General features: G+C 34.6%; 2 protein-coding genes, 2 long non-coding RNA genes and 1 other non-coding gene across 10 annotated transcripts; 3 read left to right on the top strand and 2 right to left on the bottom strand.

Moving 5' to 3' along the window:
• The first annotated feature begins 321 nt into the window (after window positions 1-321).
• On the top strand, window positions 322-9,128 carry LOC117127331. Its single transcript, XR_004450279.1, has 3 exons — window positions 322-332; window positions 6,017-6,020; window positions 7,827-9,128. It is a non-coding gene; the product is annotated as an uncharacterized LOC117127331 (long non-coding RNA).
• On the bottom strand, window positions 1,158-4,726 carry LOC103840795. 2 transcript variants are annotated; one of them, XR_004450265.1, is made up of 7 exons: window positions 4,683-4,726; window positions 4,521-4,585; window positions 4,266-4,372; window positions 3,797-4,108; window positions 3,540-3,704; window positions 2,194-3,316; window positions 1,158-2,114 (listed from the first exon to the last, which is right to left on the bottom strand). It is a non-coding gene; the product is annotated as an uncharacterized LOC103840795 (long non-coding RNA). The 2 variants fall into 2 exon arrangements; XR_004450264.1 differs by having other exon boundaries at window positions 3,540-4,108.
• LOC103834079 (NEDD8-activating enzyme E1 regulatory subunit AXR1-like) lies at window positions 5,815-7,827 on the bottom strand. 5 transcript variants are annotated; one of them, XM_018653500.2, is made up of 4 exons: window positions 6,652-7,827; window positions 6,311-6,421; window positions 6,145-6,196; window positions 5,815-6,048 (listed from the first exon to the last, which is right to left on the bottom strand). In XM_018653500.2, exons 1-4 carry the CDS (start codon window positions 6,760-6,762, stop codon window positions 6,008-6,010), a joined length of 315 nt encoding a protein of 104 aa, XP_018509016.1. In that variant the 5' UTR covers window positions 6,763-7,827; the 3' UTR covers window positions 5,815-6,007. The 5 variants fall into 5 exon arrangements, with proteins under 5 accessions (XP_018509016.1, XP_009108383.1, XP_018509015.1 ...); XM_009110135.3 differs by having other exon boundaries at window positions 5,853-6,196; window positions 6,652-6,832; window positions 6,934-7,827; XM_018653499.2 differs by having other exon boundaries at window positions 5,853-6,196; window positions 6,652-6,840; window positions 6,934-7,827.
• A 4,436-nt stretch (window positions 9,129-13,564) lies between the features above and the next one.
• LOC103834080 (shaggy-related protein kinase eta) lies at window positions 13,565-16,309 on the top strand. The gene is made up of 8 exons (XM_009110138.3): window positions 13,565-13,818; window positions 14,353-14,778; window positions 14,852-14,926; window positions 15,005-15,061; window positions 15,134-15,274; window positions 15,356-15,406; window positions 15,490-15,669; window positions 15,766-16,309. Exons 1-8 carry the CDS (start codon window positions 13,804-13,806, stop codon window positions 15,961-15,963), a joined length of 1,143 nt encoding a protein of 380 aa, XP_009108386.1. The 5' UTR covers window positions 13,565-13,803; the 3' UTR covers window positions 15,964-16,309.
• A 3,249-nt stretch (window positions 16,310-19,558) lies between these two features.
• TRNAE-CUC lies at window positions 19,559-19,631 on the top strand. Its single transcript has one exon. It is a non-coding gene; the product is annotated as a tRNA-Glu (tRNA).
• The last annotated feature ends 576 nt before the right edge of the window (window positions 19,632-20,207 follow it).

Raw genomic sequence — 20,207 nt, forward strand, 5'->3', positions numbered from 1 at the left:
CATTGTTACCAAAGTATTAATTTTTAACCAACAAACAAAATTTCATTGTCTTAGCTTATACTTTCGCTGATAGGTATTCATCTATTTATAAGCGTCTTTCGTTCAAAAGCACTAATTTTGATTTTAGTTTACCTTTTTTAAAATATACTAGATCCGTGTCTGCGCTACGCGCAGATTATCCTACATTTTTCTCTAAATAATGTATAAAAATATGGTATTGTTTAATTAATTTTAGCTAATTACAAAATATAAACTTCTAATTAAGGGTGTTTAATCCGGTAAAAAATAGAACTATTTAAAACATAATTAAATCGGAATAGAGAAAATGGTTTGTATTTGGTAATACTGAATATACCGAATATATGTTATTTTTAAGAAACCGCGGTATTGAATATGGTTTGGTATATAAACCGATCAAAACGAATAAACCGATCAATTAAAATATAGTAGTATTATTACATGTAAATTATAAAAATATATTTTATAATATATACATAATTTATTTTATTCATATGATCTTCATTTTATTTTAGTAATTTAATATTTTATGTAAAATTTTATTTTTCATTTTTATGAAACTAAACAAAAGATAAATTTTACTTTTTATTGACAAATATGTGTGTTAATATTTAGTTATTTAATAATATTATGAAATACTAACTTTTTTATTTCAATAGAAAATATTATTATTATAAACTTAATATGTTTATTATTTTTTTTAAATAGTAAATTTTTTAAAAAATAGTCAATTTGAAAACGAAAATATCTTCATGTTATATTAAAACCAATATATAATCATATATATTAAAATTTATAAAATATTATAGAAGATTAATATATTTATGGGGTTTTGGTATAAAACCAAATAAACTAAAAACCAATGGTATATAAACCGAACCAAATCAAATTAAATATATTTTTAATATGGTGGCTATTTTTTATAAACCGAAATACCAAAAAAACCAAAAAAATGAAGTGAAACCAAACCGATATCCAGATTGAACACCCTTACTTCTAATGGTCGTTCGGTCGACTCTGTTTATCTGTTTTTTTAATTTATTTTAATTTTTATTCTTATTTTGCCATCATGTTTATGATTAATAATATAATTTTTTTCTATAGTGAACAAAAAAAATATAATTATTTCTATATTGTGATATTTTTACTCTTGTGTTTTTTTTTCAATTTTTTTTTTGTTTTGTATCTGTTATTATTTAGGGTGTTTTGGTGTATTATTATTTCTACAATGGAATTTGTGAATTTAAGTTCTATTTGAATATATATATTTATGCACTCTGAAACTACAAATTTAACGTTTTTGTTAAATACTTTTCCTATATCTAATTTTGTTGAAGAATAAGAAAAAAAAGATAGCAAAAAATCCATCGATAGTAATAACACCCTTTACAACACAAAACTGGTTTGATTCATTTGACAAATCAAATGCTACTACTAAAACTTTTCCTCTCCGAAAGTAATGAATCGGTGGATCCAGGAACAGTCTTGAGAATGGGACTAATCTTTTTTTTTTACTAAGTAATTGTCACATGCCTAAATCTGCTCTCTGCAGACTGCAAATGTTGACTTTGACTAACTATCCCATTGGTCAGCCCATGGAAAACTTAAGACCATGTTTATCCCTATCACCCCTAATGAGTTTCTTAATAATTTTTTAATTAATAAAAGTAACCTAAGAATTTTAGTTAAGAAACTCCCATTTTGAGTGGTCCAATGGAAGTTTCTTAACTAAGTGTTCTTAAAAAAAAAAAAATTTCTTCAATCCAAATGAGAAGTACTACACACATAAAAATCATCAAAATCATCAATAGATAGGATCTCTAAAACTTGAACCAACAAATCAAACAAAAAGCTAGTCCAAAACTATCTAGTTAACTACTAAAAGGTAATGCAAACAAGGATCAAACAAAGAGCACTCTTCCCAATTACCATGATCCTTCTTAGACTCAGCAAAGCCCGCAACAATCATGCTTTTCCCTTGCTGCAACGTGGTGAAAGTTCCTCCTGAGCAAACTCCAAGGCTTCTCTTGTCGAATAAGTTCAATCACCCTTTGCTGCTGAAGATGAAAGAAGAGCTCTGGATTTCTGTCTAGTATCTGCAAGCACAGTCAGTTTTTGATTCTTGAGTATCTCTCACAGAAAAGACAAGAAGAGAGAAGCATTGATGATGTATACCTCAAAGTTCAAGTCATTAACTTTTTCAATAGCATCCTCGACGTTTCCGTTTTGAACAGCTTTTCTAACAGCCATTCGATCTGTGATGGTGGCAAGATCTATCTCTGCTGTTTCTCCATAAGGCAAAAGAAAGAAACTTTAACATCTAATGCACCACAAAGAAAACTAAATCAAAAGATACGTTTGGTTCCAAATTCCCGTGGCTATCATATTCAATATAATCCACTCAATTCAACTTCTTACCTGTACAAGTGAGAAATACACTCCGATCAGAATTATTCAATTCTCTTTTGCTGATCAAACGGAAATAGAATAGAATTATCCGGAGAATTGAATTGAATTATCCGGGAAAGAGTACCTGGAGAAGAGGAGAATCTGGGCAACGAAACGGAGATTCCTGGGGATCTCGATTTCTTCTAGATTGGCAAAAAAAAGTTGGAGTCTTTGGATTTTTCCGATAGAAAAGAGATGGAGTGTATCTTCAGAGGATATGTTGACGAAGAACCGATTATGAACCCATTCGGTTTTCACCCTGGCTCTGATCTTCCACAAACGGAAACCAATTGGACAAACAATTGTCCAGACGGAGACAAATGTGATCCTCCACAAAAATCATCGTCTCCAAAGACAGAAAAAAACAAGAGAGAAAAAAACAAAGAGAAAAGAGAGAACAAAAAAAAAATATTTGAGGTTTGTCAGCTGACACGTGTGCTCTTTCTTTGCCTAAGGATCGGTCATGAAAATCACAGATTAAGGATCGGTTATAGCTTTTTCTTTTAGTTTTGATTTAATTAATTGATGCAATTTGTTAAAACCCCTCCTTAAGAAACTGCGATAATCATGCTCTAACAATGCGTATGTGAAGCTATTAAGTCTCGAAGTAAAAAACTTAGAATAACAACAAATTTTACGCCCTATGTAGGAAAAATATATTACATCATTTGTTTTAAAAACATCGAGGCAAAAAAGGTGATCGTTAACAAAAATTTGTACGGCCCTAGCTGTCACGTTTAGCCTTTAAGACTTGTTCTTCTTCTCGTGATGTTTCCCCTTTCTTAACACGCATATTGTCACAATTTCCTCCCAGAACCAATACTGATTTGAAGCGAATGATAATATTGGCCTGTATTTAAGAGAAGCACTGGATTTGTGACAATTCTATAGAACAACAATCATAAGAGAATCTTAACCAAACGGTAGCAGGCCACTCCGAAACCATTATCGTTTTGTCAATGTCAATAATCATAAATGATTACTCACATACGCATAGTTTAGTAAACTATCAATGTAATATGAAAAGAGAGGAAGAAACAGGATTCTCAAAGCTATAAGACTATTGATATTACCTAGAATTTTCCGGAGTAACTTCATAACAGAGAAGAGAACGTGAGAGAAGGACATGAATGACAACGGGATTATTGGAGTTGATCGTTTACGCCTTCAGCATCATTATCTTCTTTCCATTATGGAATCCAAAAAACATTCATATTTGCACAGCTCAATATGAACAACTATAGGGATCATAACAATATAAGCAAATCAAAAGAAAGTAATTTAATTAGAATATTAGACATTAGCAGCTGCTATTAGATTATAGAGACACCCTAGACTCTAGCAACTTCAAATTTCTGGTGGGGACTGATCTTTTTACTTCGAGAAAGTTAATCTTTATTGGTCAAGCCATTTGTAATAGACTTCTCAAGATCAGTGTCTCCAAGACATCCATCAACATCATGTCCACTCCACATAACAACAAACATGATGCATCCATGAAAAAGAAAATCAAACCTCAATGAAAGCCAAACTTGAGATCTATTAACCTTATCTATTGTTTTCACAAAACTCTGGTCGAGCTATACCTTTGTATGCAGTACATTATTCACCATTTGACTATCTTGCTTGGAAGATGCTCGATCTGTAAAATCAATTTCATGCAAGTTGCTAGATGTAATCACATATGAAAGCAACTTAGTAAAGTAATCAAAGCAGAAAACATATAAATACAAAATTCTCTCTCAAACCAAAATAGTGTGCAAAAATAAGAGAACTGAAAAGAGAAAAATGTTCCTTACATGTTATCTACGCTTGTCCTTCTTCGCTTGCGCGTCCTGAGAATTGGATTCCTTTCATCTTCATCATGGCCAGTTTGCAACATAGATCATCATCTCATCTACGCATCCTGTATATACAGTTTTGGGGAAGGAAGTAAATTGTACGTACATCATGATAATAAAACGTTTGACTTAAAGAAGATACATGTTACCTTAGATAATTACAAAACTTATTGTCATATCTGAATTAAGTTTGAATGAAGCGAAACTAATTACCTTACAAAACTCCTTGTCAAATCCCATTACTCCATCACTTCAATTCTAATAACGTTTTGACTTATCTATTGTGTTCACAAAACTCCTTGTAAGTTGCCAATGTTTGCACATGGGACTGATGAAGTTATTATTGGGATTAAAGCAGCATATGAACATAAGTACCTTGGGTTTAAGAGAAGGTTGATGTTTGGACCTCGATGGTGAGAAAAAGAGTCACAGTTACAGGCCTGTAGGCGTTAAAAGAGAAGACTGGAGAAAGGAGAAAGTGGAGACACTTTGAAACTCCTGAGTAATCCATTCAATCTCAGCTAATTTTACCATCACCAGAAACCAAAACTCTCCAGACTCCACACTCACGGGTAAAAGCTCACAAATAATTTCAGTCCCAACGTATCCACCGTCTAAAGCCATTGATGAAACTCTGTTCCAATCATCTTTGTGGTATACATAGCCATCATAATCCTCAGAAGCTTGTGATACTCAACAGCCTTTGCCGCTACCAGAAGCTAAAATTCCACTGTGACCACCGTCAATGACAGAATCCTGTGAATCTGAACATACTTTATGACTACCAGAACTCCATCCAACCGAGGAGAGGCACCGCTGAAAAAATAGAGGTCTGAAAGAATACATTGGAAAACAAATAAGTCTGAATACGATATATATAGGGTGCTGAGGTGAGAAAATCACAACAGTTTCATAGGCTTTTGATTGAGGCAGTAACAATGGTGGTTTAAGTGAATTAAAAGTGGTAGGTGAACGATACACAGGATGAGCTGAGGAGATCAAAACATCAAGGGATTCTCTCATAGAGGTGAGGAAGATGAACAGTATATGAGTTGGTTTTCGTGCTGATAAGCTGGGCCATAAAGTAAGCTTAGAGGAGATTAGCTTTTAAGAGCATCATTATCCCAAAACCTCTTTTTGGGTCTCTTAATGTTTTTTTAATACTTTAAGTAGTTAAAGTGAGGTTAAGAGACATAACTAAGAGACCTATACAATTAACGTCTCCAATGCAAGTCTCTTATTTAGGGGTTCTTAAAAAAAATGTTATGAGAAGAAGATATCATATAGAATTTTTATTGTTTTGTGAATAAAATTTGTGATCAAGAGAAGGAGAGAACAAAAACATGTTTTGATCAAAAGTGTTTGGCCGTTATGTATGGAGAGAACAAGAACAAGTTTTGATCAAATGTGTTTAGTGGTTATGTATGGTATAAAGGAGAGAACATGAAGTTGTTTTGATCAAAATGTGTTTGCTCTTGTATGGTGAGAAAGATAGAAAATGAAGTTGTTTTGATCAAAGGTGTTGCTCGTTCTATATGCAGAGAATGAGAGAAAGAAGTTGTTTTATAAAGAACATGAATGAGAATACAAACTTTATAAACAAGCATACAAAAGGAGAACATGAAGGAGAATACAAACTAGACTCGACAACACCAACTACTAGACTACACAAGCCTACAAAAGTCTGTCAAAAGCATGGATTACAAAAGACAAGTCCGTGAACACACATGAGAACATAAAATTACAAAATACTAGACTAGACAACACAAAATTACAAAAGAGTAGTCTACAATGCTTCTTCCTCGGTGACAAGTCTGTGACACGCCGTGATTATTCAAGCGAAGGTCATCAAGAAAATGATCAGGCTTTGAGTCAATTATAGTGTGCTCCTGACAAACAAGAAAACAAAACAATACAACTTAGCATATTCCCAGCCATGGCAACACTTGAAAACAACACAGTGATTCCTTAGTTTTCAGACAAAATTGAACCAAGGGTATTACCTTTACTGACACACGAACAATCCCAGCAAGACCGTAAGAGCGAACAAAAACCAGCTTGACGTTTGCTTCTCTACAGATTCTATCAAGCTTAACCATTGAATCTCCCACTAGCTGCAGACAAAAGGATGAACACACAAATAAAGGATCAATAAGGCAACAATCAATGAAGCACTGGAGAAAGGTCTATAAAAAAATCTGAGAGCATAAAGAAGCTCCAAAGAGACACAAAAGCTATCAACTTTAATACAAACTATCAATTGGGGAAAGACTCTACCCTGGTGAAGTACCTTAATAAATCAAAAAAGCACCCAACTTTACAACTACCAACATAATCATATTACCTGAGTGGCTATAACAAGAGTGAACTGAGAGAAGAAAGAAGGGCTTGTCATAATCAGCGTATCAGGACTCTCCTCAATAAACTTAGCTTTAACAGAATCATATCCTGCCATGTTCTCACGATTGATTACTTCTACTCCCAATACGACGAGCTATGGAGTTTATACAGAGAGAGAAGTAAATCTGGATACCTTAAAAACAAATCAGTATGAAGAACAAGACACATAAAAAACAAAATTATCTACAACCAGAAACAGAGATCAAACCGATAGAGACGACGATACCACCGAGAGAGACGCAGGCTGATTCCGTCGACGAGAGATTCCGTTGAGGAGAGAGCACCGGCGAGGAGATATCACCAGAGAGAGACGGTGTCGACGAGGAGTCAAGAGAGAATGAGAGAAGATGATCCGGCAAAGAGAGAGAGAAAGATGCGTGAATGTGTGACCCGTGTCACATAAAACCCGTCTCTTCTGCCTCCTAATTAAGAGACGTCTCTGGTATAATTATCAATTTTTTTTTTTTTTTTAAACCTAAATACCCTAGAGACGTGACTTAAGACACCGCGTTAAAGGTGCTCTAATTAGCAAAGGCCCAAGTATTTTATGAAACTCAAACACGTCTATGAAATCCCGGGGAAGTTATTCATGACATGGCAAGGAGTGTGAGCTGTCAACATCTGAGTGGATGATTTTTTATGAGGACGTGGCATGCTTCTCCTTTGAGCATATCTTTCTTTTAGTATATGATGATGATGATGATGATGATGATGATAGATTATGATTTTGAAATTCTTAATTAAAGCATCGTACATAGTGTAATTTAGATAATCAATAAGAAGTTTGGCGTATAAACATTTATTTTTCAGTTACAAAAAAAAAATAAACATTTATTTTTAGTTAGAATATTATTTTCGCGCTTATGAACACTATTTTGCTGGATTCCGTAATTTCCGTGTACGTCCATGTAAAGTCTAAAGACAACTAAAAACGTTTCATGTGGCTCCAACGGCTGTGATTAATTTGCAGCTGTTTTTTTTAATCAAATTACGTTGGGGCCAACCTTGCCAAAAACGGTCGTTTAAAGTCTGACGCCTGTTAAACAAATCTTAAGGACATGATTGGTTTTCCCGCTACCACCCGCAAACGCAGCTTTTGCGGTTGGTAGCGGCTCACAGCGTTTTGAAACAATCACACAAATCGCTACAAATCGCTTCAAACCGCTCCGAACCTCTTAAAATCAAAAGCTGGTTCCAGCTAGCGTTTGCGGTTGCGGGCGGTTGCGGTAGGATTCTTTTTTTTTTCTTTTTTTTTAAAACCATGTAAATACAAAAATAAAAATATTCAATAAAAATTTTAAATTGAAATTATAAAAATACTAAAATATATCTATTATATTTTAATTAATATTATAAAATTTTAAAATAAAAATATTTTCTATAATTTTAAAAAATTTAAAACTATAACTTTCTAACTATAATTTTCATATTTATTATAATATTATAAGTTAAACTAGTGATGTCAGGCGGCTCAGGCCTCTGCCACGTGGATGATGTAACAAGGTAGAATATTATACTGGTACTATCTTAAGATTGATGTTTAGATTTTAGATTTTATATTTGCAAGATTAATGTTTTAGACTTTAATGAATGTACATTGTTTAAAACCTAAAACATATATTAAGGGGGTGATTGGTTAGACTGTACTGTAAAAAATTTACTGTAAAATTTGTACTGTAAGTGTATTGGCTGTAGCTGTACATTTTACAAATGTATATTTTTTTGCAGAGATTTTTGCTGTAGTTATGATAATTGTAGCTCTAAATTATTGGCTATACTTTTGTAAAATAAAACATGATTGGATAAAATGTGTTGTAGCTGTAAAATTTTTTTTTCTGTTAATTTAAAAATACAACAATTTATAAAATCTATCCAAAATAAAGAAAACCATCTAAAATAAAAAAAAAATAGTCAAAGGAAAACCATTATTGTTCTTCTTTCTCACGTGATTTGGAAAACGTATTTGAAAATTTAGTTTTCTAGACTTAATGCTTTGAAGAAGAAAAGCGTATTTATAAAACAAGTGTTACGTTAGGGTTTTCCTTGCTTAAGTTATCTATTGATTTTTCCTTTTTGTTTTTAGTTGATAATTTCTGTTTTTAAGTTTATCTAACTTTAAATTATTATTAGTTTATGATCAAGGATTATCATGATTCGAATATATACACGTACCTCGTATGTCGATGGAAAAATATAACGTGATTTTTTTTCAGTTATGAGTTTATCTTTTCTACAGCCCAAATAATAAGGATGTAGGATTTTTGTCTAAAACAAATAGAAAAGTTAAAGTTTTATTTTTATTTTTGCTGTATCTTGAAAAAATAAAGCTACAACTTGATTGGCAAAAATTTATAAAATTTTGCTGTAGATTTTAACTTAGAAAATAAAGCTAAAGCATGATTGGTTAGGATTAGTGCTTTAGGAAAAATTAAAGCTAAAGTACTAAGTTAAAGCCCAACCAATCATCACCTAAATTCTTAAAATATGAATAGTAAAGCTTTATTGGAAAAAAAAATCAAAATAAAAAAAAATAACGATAAAATATTCTTAAATTTTTTTTAATTAATATTTGTGAAGATTTTTAAAAATAGAAAAGATTAATACGGAGAATAGTTTTTTGATGAATGTACGATTAATCAAATTTTAATATTGTTAACTGTATGATTAGAAAAATTAAAAAACTTACGATTAGTCGATTTTAAAATTCCTTTCGAATAAATCACAAATAAAAATAATAGCATATACAAGTTAATATGAAAAATCTTTATAAACCTGCTAATTGTCTTACATTATTTTGCGAGTTGTATTTACCACTATTTAAAAAGTCTTATAATGAAGGTGCAATTCAAAATATATTTTTAAAAATCTTATAAAAGCTAGTAATTGGATGGAACACTTCAACTATTTAATTATTCAACATCAGTTTCACGTATTTAACAAATAATAAATATTATCTATGAAAATGATAATAATATGTCAACTAAGTTTATTATATATTAGGGAAAATATTAGGTAACTATGTGTGGTCACTTTGTCATGACAAGTGACCACAAAACGTTACTATCGTTTTAGTAGTTAGTACGGAAATGGATCGCGGTATTTTACAGTTTGTACTGTGTGGTGATCACTCCTTTTGTTAGTTTACGTTAGTGTGGATAGTTTGTGATCTCCGAGAAGCCTCAGTTGGGTTTGGGCTAGATTTACATATATAATGTAGAGACCTCACAGGCTTGTAACATATAGCACATATAGCCCATTGGGGATAAATGAGACTTAAGATTATTCAAGAAAAATAAATTTGTGAGATGCCCAATTTGGTAGCTGAGTTTGTGAGTCACTTGTCGTAACAATTTCACGCGCAAACAACCCATCCACCAAAATAAAACGGACAAAACATTCAATGCTCATCTCATTATCAGAACACACAGACATTTCGAATTCTGGCAGCTATTTCTTTGGTCCTAGCGTGTTGAGCCTTAGCATTGCAACACGGTATTCCAGACATAATAGCACAAAATCAAATTAGAGATATATTGTACCCGAACAATATGATCACTTCATTATCGCCTATACCATACAACACTATATTTCTTTGGTCCTACAATTAGACAACCCCAGCACATCTGCTGGACAAAAGCCGTCTTTGTCTTTCGACCTGGGTCATACTCTTTGTCTTTCTGTTGTACACTTGTATTCCACAGAAAAGATTGTATAGATCTATGGGAAGCACACTATCCGCGGGTCGTGAACAAGGGTCATGTTGGGCGTATGTTTCAAGCCGTTTAATCGAGAGCCATTTGAATGCGAGAACCAACAATTGTCAACATCATAGCCGTGAGTTCACTGTAGGGGGTTTACATTCGACAACAGCAGAAACGATCACTATCTTTAATAATGTTTCCACAATTAAAAAAACAACAAAGACAGAGAGGCTAATAAGAGATCGCTGAGTTATAGTTGACTAAAATAAGTTTGTAGCTTTGACCAGCCCATCTTCATTCCATTTCCACCGACTGCCAACTCACCGGTCTATCTTCTTCACATTTCCATCATATTATACTGAGTTCAACTGTATTATCATTTCATGTTGTTGCCAAAACGCTCGTAGCTTGGTGGTAAAGGAGGTACAGCTGTACTGCCCGCCACCCGGGTTCGAGTCTTGGCCACAACAGATTTAACATCCCTTCCGTTGGGGCGCTGGACCCCTTTCAGGGGATAGTTGGGAATGTGTCTGCTCAGATACCAGAGTTATCAAAAAAAAAAAAAAAAAAAAAAATGTTGTTGCCAAAAAAAAAAAATCATTTCACGCTTTTTGTTTTGTTCCACTCGTAATAGTAATACGGTCTAAACTTCATAAATGGCTCAACAATTTTGTAGGAGTATTATTGTTGTTGCAATGTCACAATTTAAATTTAAACTTGATAAAAATATATCATTTTTTTCCTAATTGTTTATTTATGTCAAACATTACACATAAAAAATAAATTAGTATGGTTTTGATTTGTGAGATTCTTCAAGTTATCAAAATATCAGTTTTATTATTGAGAGTTTATATATATATATTTTTTAAATAACAATTTTGTATGTAGGATTGTAATTAAGCGAGGTTAACAAAAATCAAATTTGAAATATAGAAAAAGTTGCATGAGATGCTTGAAGACATGGCAAATATATGCATGAAGATAATATGAAGGGGTTACCGATTATTTTTCTCTTTTCTTTTGCCAACGGTTAGCTCAGCTGTTACCTAAGAAAAATAACTTCTTTTTATCAAACAAAAAATAACATTTATTTTATAATTTTCACTGTCATTCGCGCCCAATTGTTATTCGCTGGCTTCGAATGGTGACCATTGTCCCGCCCCGTCTTTCAGTTAACAGTAACAAAAATCTTTACATATACTATATATCTATACATTTTTATAACTGTTAAAACCGCACCGCAGTTGAACCGCTTGTCCCCCGCACTGCTCAAACCGCAGTCACCATTCGGAGCCAATTGTACTTAACTTTTCCCTTCATTTTCATGTATCGTCATTTTCGTGAATTATTTGATTGGAATAATTTTTTAAAATGACAATAATTTACTATCATGCAAAGATTCATTCACGTTTAAAACTAAAGTAACTATAATCTTAACAGCTTGGTATAGTGAAATACGCAGCTAAAACCTGATGTACATGAGCATTTAAATTGGCTGCTGCGATTGAAGAATACGTATATTAACATATGAAATTATTGAGCCTCAGGATAATATCCACAATATAATCCATACCGCCAAAAGTATGTATGTCCCATGCATAATTGAACAAAAAGAAAAGTTTATTAATATTTTGTTGTTGTCTTCTGCAAATGCTAGTACTGCTAGTCTGCTATCATTATCATCATTGATATTCCAGAAAAAATAAATAAAATAAATATAAAGAAAAAACAAACAAACACAATAAGTAAAGCTACACTATTAGGTAATAATTAAAGACATTTTAAGGCTAAAACTTAGTTATAAAATACACGAACATTAAAAGGCCAAGACCAAGGAAACATAAATGCTTTTTACTTTCATCAATGTCAAAAAAGAAGTTTTCGCACCAAATGGTCAAACTTGGATCTTTGACAATTTTGTTCCAGTGCATCATGCTTTTACCTTTTTATTTATTTACGTATATTATCTTACCTAATTTTTTTAACCTAAATTACCTTACATGTTTTGTTTATTTCGAAGCTATATTTGTACCTATAGATGTTTTAAATGATCTTGATGTGAATGAGTCAATTAATATGATGGCTCAGGTGATGCAGTTAGGCGTAGGTCTTCATAAGGCAGATAGTATTGTCGGTTGTCGAATCGTCTATGTAATTTTTCCTATATCATAATTGTAAGATCGTAATAAATCAGCGTTAAAAAAAGGAGATGTTTTAAATGTGAAATATATTTATGTAATTATAGAGAAATTGCCACAAATACCACATTCATAGTACCACTTTTTCTGTTTACACTAACCACTTTTACCTTCACTTTTAATGAAGGGTAAAATACAATTATACCCTTAAAGTTAACTAATCTAGACTTAGGGTTTAGAGTTGAGGTGGGGTATGTTTTTGGAATGTGAAATTTATGATTCTAATAAATATATAAATACTTAAAAAATATATGAAAAATTTAAAAAATAGTTTCAAAAATAATTTTCGTTTTTCAAAAAAAATTTGAAAAAAAAATAAAAAAAAATTCGAAAAAAATATTCAAAAAAAAAAGTTTTATAAAAAAATTCGAATTTGAAAAAGTATATTTCGAAAAATAATTTTTTTTTTTTTTATATTTTATTTAAATAATAATTTATTATATATATAAATAACAAGGACATAAGAGTCTTTTGTCACTTAATGATTAATGTATTTTTGAAAATGTCTCATTAATGATGGTAAAAATGAAAAGTGGTAGCATGAAAATGGTAAACATGTAATTTCCCATGTAATATCTCGATTACAAAAATATTAATCGTGTGAAATTATACTATAACTTATGTGTAAGACGCAAGATTTTGTTATTAATTATCTTTTACTTGATTATTAATTATCTTTAATTCATACTGATTATCAATCAAACATTTGGATAATTATAAATTGTATAATAATTAGTGAGTGATAATTTTAGATTCACTTTAGTAATCACTCTTATAAATTATAATTATGAAAATTGAGACAATGAATACCAATTTAGACCCTAAACCAACGATTTAGGAAGATGAGAGCATCAAAGATCCAAATATGACCGACAACAAACATTAATTGATACCCTTCGATTACGAAATAAGAGCCCTTGCGTCGAGGGTGTTTATGTAACTTCCTTTAATAAACGAAGATTAATTAAAAGAAAATACGAAAGAAGATGGCGAAGAAAACGGAAAGTAGAGAGAGAGAGAAATAAAAGAGAGAAGTAAGAGCTGGATTCACATGGACTTGTTCTCTCTCTCTCTCTCCTTCCTTTATTCTCATCTTGCGACTTCTCTCTCTCTCTCTCTCTCCACCAACAAAACTGATTGAAACCAATTTTGTTCTCTCTCACTCTTCTTTCTCTTCCCTTCTCTGCCTCTAACGCCATGGCTGACGATAAGGTAAAAGCTAATTGTACTTTGTGGGAAGATCCTTGTCTGTTTTCCACATTTTACCCTTCAGCTTATTGTCGGAGAGAGAGTCTTGTTCTGCTAGATTTTTTTTTTTTATAAATCAAGATAAGAACTCAATAGCTAGTGTTGTTGAAGTTGAAGGGGGTTTCAAAGTTTTGGGTTTGTAAAAAGTTTCTTTCTTTTTTTGAGTTAACATGATAGATCTCTGAGGTTGCTTATGGGTCTTGAGTTCTGAGTTAGACGACTATTCTTAAAAGAGGATTTGTAAATTAAGCATCTTTAGGGTTTAGGGATCTGTACTCTACTTGCTAGATCTAGAACTGGGCATAGAGATTCGTTCTTGTTATGTTTTGTTTTTATTACATCCGTTTCTGTTTCTGTTTTACCTTTCTTCTCGCGTGACTACTCGTAGTAACGGCAACTTCTTTTTGACCAACAAAAGATTCCTTCTTTCTTTGACCCTTTTGAATTAAGCTTTTAGTTTTAGGTTTTTGCTGACCTTTAACGCTTTGTCTATTACAGGAGGTGCCGGGTGCTGTAGTTAACGGACACGATCAAGTCACTGGCCACATAATCTCCACAACTATCGGAGGCAAAAACGGAGAACCAAAACAGACGATAAGTTACATGGCGGAGCGTGTCGTCGGAACAGGCTCCTTCGGGATAGTTTTCCAGGCGAAGTGTCTCGAGACCGGAGAAACCGTGGCGATAAAGAAGGTTCTGCAAGACAGGAGGTACAAGAACCGAGAGCTTCAGCTGATGCGTGTTATGGACCATCCTAATGTGGTTTGTTTGAAGCATTGCTTCTTCTCCACCACTAGTAAAGACGAGCTGTTCCTCAACTTGGTTATGGAGTATGTACCCGAGAGCTTGTACCGTGTTCTGAAACATTACAGCACTGCTAACCAGAGAATGCCTCTTGTCTATGTTAAACTCTACATGTACCAGGTAACAACAACACATCTGAAGTGATTTATTTTGAAGAAATGTTTGGTCTGATGAACTTTTTGTGTTGTGTCAGATCTTCAGGGGACTTGCGTACATGCACAATGTTGCTGGAGTTTGTCACAGAGATCTAAAGCCTCAAAATCTTCTGGTATGCGTTAACCTTTCAAGATTCATCAACTCTTTGTGTTGTTTCTTTCTTTGCTAATCTGTCTCCCTTTCTCTACAGGTTGATCCTCTGACTCATCAAGTCAAGATCTGTGACTTTGGCAGTGCCAAACAGCTTGTAAGACTTTAGAACATTATAAATTCTTTTGACTTGTAGCTTTTACTGATGAAGTTTTATATTTTGCATCAGGTTAAAGGTGAAGCCAACATCTCTTACATATGTTCAAGATTCTACCGTGCACCAGAGCTCATATTTGGTGCCACTGAGTACACAACTTCCATTGATATCTGGTCTGCTGGTTGTGTTCTTGCTGAGCTTCTCCTTGGTCAGGTAAACCAATTTTTTACTAATCACAGTCATTACTTTCGCGTTAGAAGTCATTGTAATAATATTATGTTCTTATGAACGCAGCCATTATTCCCTGGAGAAAATGCTGTGGATCAGCTCGTTGAAATCATCAAAGTAAGAATCCTTAACACTAAATCTGCAAAATTACATTCATTGGCTACAACAGATCCTGATTGATTTAAGTTGTTGAAAAACAGGTTCTTGGTACACCAACTCGAGAAGAGATCCGTTGTATGAATCCACATTACACGGACTTTAGGTTCCCACAGATAAAGGCACACCCTTGGCACAAGATTTTCCATAAAAGGATGCCTCCAGAAGCGATTGATTTCGCATCAAGGCTGCTTCAGTACTCTCCAAGTCTTAGATGCACAGCTGTGAGTGTTGCTCTTGAGATTTCTCTCTCTCTAAGGGTCTTAACTGAAAATGCTAATAAATAGTGTTTTTTTGTTTTGTTTCTGGTGTGACTTCAGCTTGAAGCTTGTGCACATCCGTTCTTTGATGAACTGAGAGAACCAAATGCTCGTTTACCAAACGGACGGCCTTTCCCGCCAATCTTCAACTTCAAACAAGAGGTAGCTGGAGCATCACCAGAGCTGGTCAACAAGTTGATTCCGGACCATATCAAGAGACAGTTGGGTCTAAGTTTCTTGAATCAGTCTGGAACTTAAAACGATCAGAAGATGAGGGACTTTATATGTATAATGTACCATTACTCAGAGGCAGAAGAAGGTAGTTGAACGCAATGTGGAGGATAACAAATCAGAAGTTTTGTCTCCTCAAACTCAGTTCCAGGAATGTTTCCTTTGGGAGACAAGTTTGATGGTCAAAGACAGCTTCTACAAACCTGACTTCCCCAAATCTGCAAGAATAGCTATTCAGATGTATCTTTTTCTTTTTCTTTTTCCTTTTTAAGTTTTGTGAGAAAACAAAATCTTCCCTTGTACTTCATTCTTTCTGCATCTGTATATGAGTTTAGTAGTTAGAGTTTCTTTATATAGTAAAGTTTGAGCAGAAGTTGAAGGAATCTTTAGTCAAAGAGATCCAAAGTCTACCAAAAGAGGAAGGCTTGAGTTCTTCTGCAGTTTAAGGGGTTTCTGTTCTTTTTTGGTTCTTTTCTCCTTTGGAATGTTTTGTCTTCTAATGAAATGGTTTGTTTCACTTAACCTTCTTACAAAGGCAAATCTCAAGACTATCTTATCCTTTTTGGGAATTAAGAGAATAACTCACTCTTTGAGACGGGAAGCAGGATAGATAAAGTCCCGAACTAGAAATCCTACTTGCGGATTCCAAGAATGGGGATACACAAGCCTAAAAGACGATCGTTGATAGAGAGAGATCGACTTAGAAGAATGTGTTCGTGTGCTAAACTCTGTTATGAGCTTTGGCAAAGTAACGTGAGAGATAAATAATAGATTTGGAAAATAGGTTTATTGATTGTCTATTGAAACTTGCCGTGAGGCTACATATATATAGCAAAATCAAAGGAGAAGATTAACCTAGCTAGGAAAAGGAAAATAGATAAAGCCAAGTGAAATAAAGAAAAACCAAATAAAGAGATCTGATAGACTTTGTGACATATCCTGTCACAATACTCCCTCCTTCAAATCATACTTGTCCTCAAGTATGGAGATCTGGAAATGCGGGAACTCGGCAATGAAATTTTGATAAATCTGCGCAGGTTCTTTTCTAGTTCCTACTTCATTGAGGTAATGAGGCAGTGTTAGAGTTGAGTATGGCAGGTTAGGACAGAACTTCAGTTTCTGCAGTGATCGGTCAGTAGCTGGTGAAGAACTTTTGCCAAGAAGATAAGGCATGTGACCCGGTGGTGGCTGTTGAGGTGGGATGGTTTTGTCGATCTCCCGTAAGTGAAGCATAGCAATTTGCGGTTCTTGAAAGATTTGCTTGTTTAAACTGCCTCTGGTGATGATTTTGGAGCTGTTCGGTGTTGTTCCCCTGAGGACATGTTTCAGACCTTGAAATTTAAACTCCATTTGTAGGTGCAGAAAATCCCATAAGATAGGTCCCAAAGTGGAGAGCCATTCCACGCCCAGTACTAGATCACCACAGCCCAAAGGTAGTGTTCTTATTTCCGTTTTGAATTTGTAACCCTGCATCTTCCACGCGAAATTACTGCACTTGTATTGAGTAATCAAGTCGCCACCTGCTGCAACAACTGACGCTGGTTTGATTGGCTTCAGATAGCAACCCAATCCTTTAGCAATTTGTAGATCGAGAAAGTTATGTGTGCTGCCGGGGTCGATTAATATTTTCAGTTTCCTCTTTCCGTAAAGACCCAGTAGACGCATACAGTTAAACGTCGAAGACCCATTTAAGGCGTGTATAGAGATAGACGGGACCTTGACATCTTGATCATTGATGGTTGTTTCTCTTAGTTGTTCTTTCAGCGCGATTTCTTCATCAAACTCTGTCGGATCAGCTTCCAAGAATAAGAACTCAGAACGCCGATGCTTAAGTTGATGACCTGGTGTAAACGGTTCCTCACAAAACATGCATAAACCCTTACGTTTACGCTCCTGCATCTCTTCTAAAGATACCCGTTTCTGAGGTGTGTTGGAGAGGAGGGGTTTATTGTTTTGATTTCCAGCAATGTTAGTCGTGGATGGTGTTGAGATGCTGAATTGGTTCTTGTTGGGTTGTGAGAAATTTGATCTTTGAGATGAGTTGAAGGTAGGAGAAGGTGTTCTCACCGGAGTGTGTTGAAGAGATAGTTCATGGAGCTTTGCGATCCTTGCTGCGGCTGGGACTGTCGTTACGTTGAACTGACGGACATGGAGGGCAAGGTGTTGATTCATGTTCGTGAGGAAGATACTCAAGGCATGATCTGGAGCGAGAGTAAGTCTTGTCATAGCAGAATCAAACTTCTCGAGATACACATCGATGGAGTCGCTCCCTTGTTTCAGGCTGACTAGCTCGGATAATGGGTCGTCATAAAGCTCACTGAAGCGTTCAGATATTGCAGCAACATATTCTGGCCATAGAGGGAACATATTGTAGCGGTTGGCGATGTAGGCGTGGTGCCATTGTAAAGCCTTGCCGGTCATATGAAGAGAGGCGAGACGAACCTTTAGTTCTGGTGGGGTACTATCAATTGAGAAGAATTGCTCGCAACGATAAATCCATTCTCGGAGTTCTGAACCATCAAACATAGGAAATCCTATCTTCGTAAGTCGTGATGATAAGCTATTAGGACGGCTCTGGTTTTGGTTCTGTGTATGGTCGAGGGTGTGGTGATCTGTTTTTGATGCACTCTGGTCTGGGGAAAAGCGATCGGGTGGGACGGGTCGACGGTCTGTCTCTGCAGCTGTAAGATCAGAAGATGTTTCTCCTTGCTTTCCCTCACGTTGGTTAAAGGATGGAGAGTTAGCAAAGTACTTTTCTATTATATCTCTGAGCGCTGAGATTTCACCACCTAGATCCTTACGAATCTCCTCACTTTGTTGAGTTTGTGAGGCACGTAAGTCTTCAATTTGTTTGTTCATGTCGTTCAAAGCGCTTGTTTGTCGAGTGTCCATAACTTAGGTCGTAGAATGGTTGGCTCTGATACCACTGAGACGGGAAGCAGGATAGATAAAGTCCCGAACTAGAAATCCTACTTGCGGATTCCAAGAATGGGGATACACAAGCCTAAAAGACGATCGTTGATAGAGAGAGATCGACTTAGAAGAATGTGTTCGTGTGCTAAACTCTGTTATGAGCTTTGGCAAAGTAACGTGAGAGATAAATAATAGATTTGGAAAATAGGTTTATTGATTGTCTATTGAAACTTGCCGTGAGGCTACATATATATAGCAAAATCAAAGGAGAAGATTAACCTAGCTAGGAAAAGGAAAATAGATAAAGCCAAGTGAAATAAAGAAAAACCAAATAAAGAGATCTGATAGACTTTGTGACATATCCTGTCACACTCTTCCGTTTTTTGTGTGGGCTCTTACACTTTTAGCAAAGAAGTTGACACAAACATGTTAGGAACAAAGAACAAGGTCTAAAGTACAAAACTCCAGTGAACTTCTAATGTACTAACAAACTCAATTTGTGTCTTCAAAGTTGGCCATTCCACAGAATTTTCAATAATTTCGATTAGGTTAATACAATCCGTCTCAAATCCAAAATTTTGGATATCCTTTCTCCGAAGAAAAGTTATTGCCCAAATGTACTCTTCAGTTATGGTGTGTTTATTGTATCACAAAAGTTAACCAGGAAAGCTGAAAAACAAGGAAACATTCTTAACTGAATGAACACAAATCCGTTGTAGTCTAGCTGGTCAGGATACTCGGCTCTCACCCGAGAGACCCGGGTTCGAGTCCCGGCAACGGAGCTTTTTTTGAAATATTTTTGAGCTAAGACCAAATTGAGAGTAGGGGTACTTTCGTCATAATGACAACTAATAAAAGCTAATTCAGTTACAGCAGTCAGCGACGCTACTCGTCGGGTAGCGTCGGCCAAAAATGATGCCATGAAGTGGTTCCAAGTTAAGTATGAAGGTGTTATCCTCAACAAGTCTCAGAACATCACTGGTTGATAAGTTTTTACCATTTTGTTTTGTGGTGCTAGTCCTGTTTCAAGTTTTTACATTTCTTGTTGTAGAATCGTTAATGTTGAGATATGAACAATTATTGGAGTTTATCTCATGTCATGCTTTCCTTGGTTCCTTTTGTATTTGAGATCATCAATTACCAAAACCTATCCAGAACAATGCTGCATCATTACCAAAAGCTATAAAATTCAAGTCACAGATCAAACAAGTGTTGGCAGCCACTAAGAAGTGAAAAGGCTTAGAAAGAGGATAGGGAAACGCGGACCGAGGAAGAATCCGATATGTAGCTGGATAGAGATAAAATAGTAGAGTCAACATCTTTGTAGCTGGAGATAGTTCACATCCAGAAAGAGAACA

This window comes from Brassica rapa, chromosome A08, assembly GCF_000309985.2.
Source record: "Brassica rapa cultivar Chiifu-401-42 chromosome A08, CAAS_Brap_v3.01, whole genome shotgun sequence".
Classification (NCBI taxonomy): domain Eukaryota; kingdom Viridiplantae; phylum Streptophyta; class Magnoliopsida; order Brassicales; family Brassicaceae; genus Brassica; species Brassica rapa.

Excerpts from the sequence above, each read along its gene's own strand:
- LOC103834079 (XM_009110135.3), bottom strand. The coding sequence starts at position 6,762 with ATGGCAGGATATGATTCTGTTAAAGCTAAGTTTATTGAGGAGAGTCCT. Across the intron at positions 6,422-6,651 it reads CTCTTGTTATAGCCACTCAG|CTAGTGGGAGATTCAATGGT; the intron begins GTAATATGATTA and ends TTTTGTCTGCAG. Across the intron at positions 6,197-6,310 it reads TTGTTCGTGTGTCAGTAAAG|GAGCACACTATAATTGACTC; the intron begins GTAATACCCTTG and ends CTTGTTTGTCAG.
- LOC103834080 (XM_009110138.3), top strand. Across the intron at positions 14,779-14,851 it reads TTAAACTCTACATGTACCAG|ATCTTCAGGGGACTTGCGTA; the intron begins GTAACAACAACA and ends GTGTTGTGTCAG. Across the intron at positions 15,407-15,489 it reads AGCTCGTTGAAATCATCAAA|GTTCTTGGTACACCAACTCG; the intron begins GTAAGAATCCTT and ends GTTGAAAAACAG.